Source organism: Glossina fuscipes, unplaced genomic scaffold (genome assembly GCF_014805625.2).
Source record: "Glossina fuscipes isolate IAEA_lab_2018 unplaced genomic scaffold, Yale_Gfus_2 1, whole genome shotgun sequence".
Classification (NCBI taxonomy): Eukaryota; Metazoa; Arthropoda; class Insecta; order Diptera; family Glossinidae; genus Glossina; species Glossina fuscipes.
The window spans coordinates 28,231,539-28,238,906 of record NW_023998415.1 but is presented as its reverse complement, the minus strand read 5'-3'; the positions used below and the strand labels follow the sequence as shown (position 1 = coordinate 28,238,906).

At 34.9% G+C, this 7,368-nt stretch overlaps 1 protein-coding gene across 1 annotated transcript; it reads left to right on the top strand.

The window, feature by feature from the left end:
• Window positions 1-1,309: 1,309 nt before the first annotated feature.
• LOC119632606 (kelch-like protein 3) lies at window positions 1,310-3,439 on the top strand. The gene is made up of 6 exons (XM_038025587.1): window positions 1,310-1,317; window positions 1,396-1,519; window positions 1,579-1,675; window positions 1,731-1,967; window positions 2,031-2,137; window positions 2,237-3,439. The coding sequence occupies exons 1-6, from the start codon at window positions 1,310-1,312 to the stop codon at window positions 3,437-3,439; spliced, it is 1,776 nt and encodes a 591-aa protein (XP_037881515.1).
• The last annotated feature ends 3,929 nt before the right edge of the window (window positions 3,440-7,368 follow it).

Here is a 7,368-nt window from a genome sequence, read left to right as displayed (position 1 = left end):
CGATAAAAGTTGGTCTACAGAACTGCGGTTTAAAGTCCAAAATTTCCCTTTCTTTACATCTGACAGCATTAGGCCCTTTTTCGAGACTTCAGATGCCAATAAGGTGTTATATTTAGCATTTCATGATCAAAAGGGAAGAATATTGTTGGAAGAATTTGATTGAATCACAATTTCGTGCCATTGGTTAGGTAATATGTGAGAAGGGAGCAAACAAACTTATACTCCCATCAGAATAATAATTTCATGAAATATTCGTAACAACAGCAAAAGTAACTTCAATGATCGCGAGTTCGAATCTGGAGTGCGGTAGAAATGCATGCTCGTGCTTTAAAACTTCGAATTTCTTACTCTGACTAAATTCATAACAATAATAACAAAAATATGACGACATTTATCAATAAAGGTAAATTTTTCTCCTTTAATATTTAGAATGGTTGCGATTCCACGAATTATTTTATGTTATCCTCCAAGTATTCACACAAGTCGACACGTAACGTAGAGAAAGATCTGCTTATTTCTTTTTGTAGTTATCGAAATGTTCGGCGATAGTTAAACATAACCCTTATCGCGGTTTTGTTTCACTCCACCAACATGTGCTTGTAATGTATGATTTTTTTTTTTCGTTTTTCTTCAACTAGTGCGCTGTCGACCAAATAATTTATGATAAGAGTTCACTATTCCATTGCTCAAACATCCATCGGTCGATTAATACTCAAACGATTTCTATTAACAACAACATAGTTACAATTAGTCATTTATATCTGAAAAGAAAATATTTAAAATAATATTACGGAAATCCCAAATCCAATTCATTCTAGGTAATTAAGTTTCCCAAATAATAGATTCCAATCAAGTGCACATTCGCGACGCGTAATGCAGCTGCTGGCCGATGGAAAGGATTAGCTGAAAAACAGTAAGGCAAAAACTCTTAAGGAATATAGCTATATATATATAAAAAGAACTTTGAAGTGGATTTCTCTTGAAAAGAATATCCACGATCTAGTGACGCGAATCCTATCTTATCGAAATCGAAATTCATAACAATAAATTTAATTTTGATGAAGTGTACAACACCACCGCACAAACAGTATATAGAAGTAATAAGTAGAGGATTTGCTCAATATTTTTTTCGTCGAAAAAATAAATCATCCGTAATAATAGATATTCTGTTAGTTAAATTTGTTGCAAGAAAGATATCCAAAGTTACAGAAACGTGAGACAATTTTTAAAGTTACAGATTAATTAAAACCAATCTTCGTCAAGTACAAAAATAACTTAACCTACCTTCCGGAAAAGCAGTCATACAGTAATGTTCGCGTAAGTAACTGTATAAAATCTCTAGCCTACGATCACAACGAAATATTCGATTCTGAAACGTTCATATTGCATCTTTAGATCTCCCTTCAAACCTACACGCGTCGGCATCACCGATAGACTGACAGCCGAAAGTAATTGTATAAATCCCGATTATGGTACTACTCTGCTTGAAGCTTTAAATAAGATGCGACTGAATCAAGAGGTAAGCGACTACATGTTCTATAAGAAGAGCGTTAGAAATTTAATTTTTCGATATCAAAGCATTGCGATTTCTATCTGCAAGTGGATGATGAAACGATTTTCGTTCACAAATGGTTACTTGCGGCTGTTTCGCCTTACTTTGGAGCAATGCTAAGAAGTAAGTGGTTTCACGTAAACGTTTAAGAAACAAATGAAAAATTCCTCCATTTTAGATAACATGAAAGAGAAGGCGCAAGGCACAGCCGCGTTAACTGACGTTGACGCATCTTCTATAAAAGCGATTATCGTGTACATATACAGCGGCAGCATTCAGATCACGGAGGATAATGTCCTCCCCCTTCTATTAACAGCAGATTTATTGCAAATAGATTGGGTCAAGGTGCAATGCTGCCAAGTTCTCAAACGGGCACTAAAGCTGGAAAACTGCCTCAGCTTTCAAAGACATGCCGGTAAGTAAGTTCAGTTTTTACAAAAGTATTCCATAACCGCATGTACTCTTAATGGTCTTTCAGATATGCATTCTTGTGACGATTTGTACGATTATTGTCACGAATACATCTTACAACATTTTCAAAAGTTGATAAACACCGACGAATGGCTCCTGCTGTCTTTTGAAGAGGTATGTGGTTTATGGAATAATGAAATCTAATTAATTCGTTTGTTTACCATGTGAATACAAAAAGATTATTAATGTTTTTTTGTCTATATCTCCTTTCAGATCGAAAAACTTATGACAGACGACAAACTGCGGGTAAAAGTTGAGGATAACGCATATAAAGCGATGATAAAATGGATTAAACATGACCAAAAGACGCGCCAAGTACACCTTTCTGCATTAATAAGCCATATACGCTTGCCTTTCATCACCACTGAATTCTTGAGAAATCATATCATCACTGAACCACTCCTTAGAAATGATCCACAATGCAGTCATTTCTTAATCGACGCCATAAGTTACCAGCTATCATCAGAAAGTGGACGAAAATGTTTGTCGAGTACCATTCAGAACGAGAAGAGGATTAAAAGCAGGAACGAGATAAAAAATTATGTGCTATTTGTCGGGGGTCAACGTGCACGATCCTGGAAAGTACTTAACAGTTGCAAAATTTATAATAAAACCAGCAATAAAGTGCTCTCTACTTCCGAAATGAAGACGCCTCGATGTGAAATTGGCGCAGCTGCATTAAATGGTCGCGTGTTCACAGCTGGTGGAGATATAGACCAACTTGCATTTTCAAAAACAGCGGAATGTTACGATCCTTTTAAACAAAAATGGACTGACATTGCATCAATGAATCATCCTCGTTTAAACCATGGAATATGTGCATTAAACGATCTCATCTACGTAATCGGTGGGCGCAATACTTCAACTGTCGAATGCTACAATCCTTCGACAGATCAATGGCACAACTGTGCAAAACTATCTTTACTATGTAATCTTGGCAGCAAAGCTGCAGTTGTGGAAAATTGTATTTTTAATTACGGTTCGTTTAAAGATGTCACGCAACTTACAACTTCGTTGACTCGATATGATCCGCGAGAAGGACGATGGTATGATGTAAAAACAATATCACAAGGAATACCTCGATTTGTAGAAGAAGAACATTTCAATTTATTGCCTTACAAACACTTTCTAATTAGCGTTCAATATTTTTCCAAACGCTTTGATATACGATGTAACAAATGGGAAGGTATGCCAGCTATGCATCGCTACAGACGAGGCCAGTCGAGCATAACAATTGATGAAGAAATTTACGTGTTTGGCGGCGTTTCCGATTGCATCACACCTGTCACGAGTGTTGAACGTTTCAATTTAAACACCAATAGATGGACTATAGTTGATTCGTTAGAAATCGAGCACCATATTGGAGGCGCCGCTGTAATCAGTGACTGTTTTGATCTCATCGAAGTATTCAAATAATGTTCTTATCATTCTTTGCTTTTTGTAATAATTTTGAATCGAGTTACCTCGCGATTAATGATTGTAAGATTTTTCGAGAAATACTTCACATTTATTACTAAATTAAAACTAAATAAAAAAAAAAAAAATAATACTTTTCACAATATATCGACAAAAGTCGGCAAGTAATAGTACTTCGACATTCTAAATTGGTATGAAAAATTTGATCCGGCTGGGGCAAATTTTTGAACCCTTTCTGATGTAACCGTTGCCACGAAAGCTGAACCTTTATATGGTAAAAAGGTCTAATTTTGAAGTTTTCATGGCAAAAATTGGCATAGAAATCAATACTACCAAAAGTGGACCGTGTGGGGCTATTTTTTCGATATCACCACACATAACGATGCTCAGGAAATGGGCTTTTATATGCCAGAAAGGCCTAAGGTTAAGGTTTTATGATGAAAATCTGTTCATAACAGTGAGCTTACAGATGCGAACCATATGAGTCTATTTCTAGAACAGCGCTTCATACAAATTTTTCAAAAAAGTTAAATTTTTATAACTTTATGATGGAAGTTGGCCCGTATTAGCAAAATAACCAAAACAATTAATAGTAGGGAATTTGGATCACATAGGTCTTCTTTTGAGATCCTAACAAATACAAGGATTATCATGAACACTGAGCCCTTATATGGAGAAAAAGTATAATTTGTACCTTCTTATGATGGCCAGCGATATTTAAGAGGACTGTGGCATAGTCGGGTGTGAGCTATATGATAGCAACATTGGAAGCATTATTTCCTCGAGAAAGGATAGCGCTCGGATAGCGCTCGGAGACATGTGGAGAGTCCGAATGTAAGAGTGGCTACGGTTGCGTATAGTAAGAGATCACCCAAAGCTATATAGTAGGGTGTAGATTCTGTACGAGTGATAAGCCATTAAAAATTTGTGGATATTCGTGGGGGTCAGGTTGCTCAGAATTAGGATTGAAAGATGCGCCCATCTCTGTGTCGGAAGAATGCCTTCTTACCTGACTGCTTGGGTACGGCCCTTAGAGAAGTATCGTGGTGGCTGTGTCCAAAGTTTCATGGAGAACTATCTAGGAGGCGGTTAGATAGGCCTCGACGCAAACCATTGGGCGAGAAAATGGCTCACATCCATTCTTTATTTCGGTATCTCGGGGTGGTAAGGATTGTCTTACTCTGTGGGGCTCACCAATTGAACTTTCTAGTTGCCGATGGTTATAGACAATTCGTCTGATTAAGGCTTCATGCCAGGTGCGGACGCTAAACTCTATAAAGAATCTGAAGCTAATTGTGAAAAGGAAATTTTTTCGGCATTTTTTGTACTTTCTTCGCCACTTCTAAAATTTTGGGACTACTCTCACACTTCTTGAAACAATGTGATATAAACTAATTGTTCCCTTTGGAAGCCGTGTATTTAATATATTTTTTGTATTACCCAATGTATCTTCTGGATCGCATCTATCTGCAATATCCCGTTAGTTATCTAAATTGTTTATCCCATTTCCTATCATATGATTCTTTCGCAATACATAGGCGTAAGTTATAATGCATTATCAAATCTTTACTGTGCAATTTATCTAGCAACACTATCCCATTGGCAAATCCTAATATATAATTATAAAGATGATCTATAGTTATCGATAGTTAAACAACGCCGAGGTTCAAAGGTTTGTTGTCGGAATAGTTAAGAAGAGAAAAGTAAATACAATGAAAATCAAAACGGAGAATATAAGGCAAATATATATTATATTCGAAGTATCGCCTGTCATAACTTACACATTTAGTTCACTTTCTTGGCGATTTATGAATGGTACGTCTTGAAAAATCTTCCGGTAACTTCACTACGTTGTTTTTTTTTCATATATTCATGCGAGCCAAAGTTTTGTTAAGCAAATGCGTAACCAATCGATTCACGTATTATCGTAATACGTAATATAGTAAATAACGTAAAGTAGTGGTGTTTTACACTCCTTCACACCTTCTCTCGTTAATAGATCGCTAACTGATGTTGATCTACTGGATCGCGTATGCAAGTTATAGAGAAGAAATGGAGATGACGGGCAAGAAAGTGTAAGTGAATGTTTTTGTCCTTTTGTGTTGATTGATCATGACGTTTGTAACTCTTGCGACCCTTTATATAGGTAGAAATATTAGATAGGATTTGCGGGTGCGCATAGGTAATCATTACTATAATCATTGATATTTGTTTTAATATACGCTTTGTTCAATCATTATTTTAAGTTTATATTTGAAATTTTGCTTAGTTTTATACGAATTGTTTTAGTTTTATGTGGTTACGTTATTCGTAATGATTGCAATAAATTAACTTTGATTAGACCAACAATTAATTCTTAAACTTTTCATATTCCCGAAGGATATGCTTTTTAAGGTATTCAATCATTTTTGAAAATACATATGCGCTGGAAATGAAAAGAGAATTTATCAAATTTCCATAAGATCCCTTTGTCTTCTGTAATCGAATTTAAGAGGCTATAATGTATACAAAAAGAATTGAAGATATATTCTTACACACACACACATACACACACACACACATACCCACATTCACCCTTGGTTGAGTCGAAATTATATATAGCTGCAGGTAAAAGTACAACAACTCATTTACTTAACAGTAATAAGGAGAAGAAGGCAACTAAACATAATACAACACCAGCTTATAGCTTTAAACCGTAATTTATGGTTCGTTAGGTCAAGCGTCTGTTTGCTACGGTTCTGTTTTGTTAGACAACAAATTTCTAAAAGGATGAAAATTTTCTTTTATAGTCTTTGCATCACTTCAGAGTGTTGTAAACTTGTTAAAAGAAACCTTTCTTGTGCTACTTTGACAATCAGTCCCTTAAGTGCTTTAACAGCACAAATTTCACACAGTGCATAACGCAGTGGCCAGTGTGGCAAAAATTTCTCGGAAGCTGTTGCTTTCAGTTCAAATTTAACTTTCAAGCCATAAAGGTAAGAGTTTGAAAGTGCCAATAAAGTGTCCTTTTACATATGCTTATCCTTTTGTCGAAGTGTATGTATGCTATTTCCTTTATCTTGTCTCTTTTTCTCTTTTCATACGCAATATTTAAATATTTAAATACTTGCAATTCATCATCGTCATCCGACAATATTTATGGCTCTGGTTATTTATGTCTCTCAAAACCATTCATTGACATTCATAGTGGTTTTTGTTGTTGCTGCTTTTGTTGTTCACTGAATTAAAAAGAAATTACATTTTGGCCCTAAAATTCACCAACACCCACCCATTATCAATATTAACATAAGAATTTTATCGAAAGGTCAGTTTGTCTGTGTCAAGTTTTAAAAGAAGGAAAACCTTTTTCATTTTTTACCCATTGTGTATAGAAAATTACATTTTGATTTGTGCATGTTTACGTGTATGTATGTGTGTATGTGTATGTATGTATGTGTGTGTGTGTGTGTGTGTGTGTGTGTGTGTGTGTGTGTGTGTTTGTATTTATGTGGCATAGGTGAATTTATCTTAACATATATGTATACAAATATATATATATATATATATATATATATAAGGGTCATCTTCCTGTCGTCATATTAAATTTTACATAACACGCATAATACTTTTTAAAATGTCGGTTTTCTATTCAATCAAATTTTTTTGGAAAAAATTTGCACAACACAAACGAATAGATAGGTTCCTGCTATAGGTTAGGATAAATTTCAAAAATAAAATGTATTTTAAGTAAGCAACTTCAAGTCCGAATAGCTGCGTCATTCATTCATGCAATCATTATATTTGAAAAATTGAAACACATTAAAATTATTCATTTGCAAAAACGCCAGGAAAGGTCAAAATTCACACATCTGTTTGGCTTATATATATTTATATAGAAAGAGAAAAATAGATTTCCTTTGAAGCAAAAAATTTACGCTGAAGCAAAACTC

Excerpts from the sequence above, each read along its gene's own strand:
- LOC119632606 (XM_038025587.1), top strand. Across the intron at positions 1,676-1,730 it reads CTTTGGAGCAATGCTAAGAA|ATAACATGAAAGAGAAGGCG; the intron begins GTAAGTGGTTTC and ends CCTCCATTTTAG. Across the intron at positions 1,968-2,030 it reads CAGCTTTCAAAGACATGCCG|ATATGCATTCTTGTGACGAT; the intron begins GTAAGTAAGTTC and ends ATGGTCTTTCAG.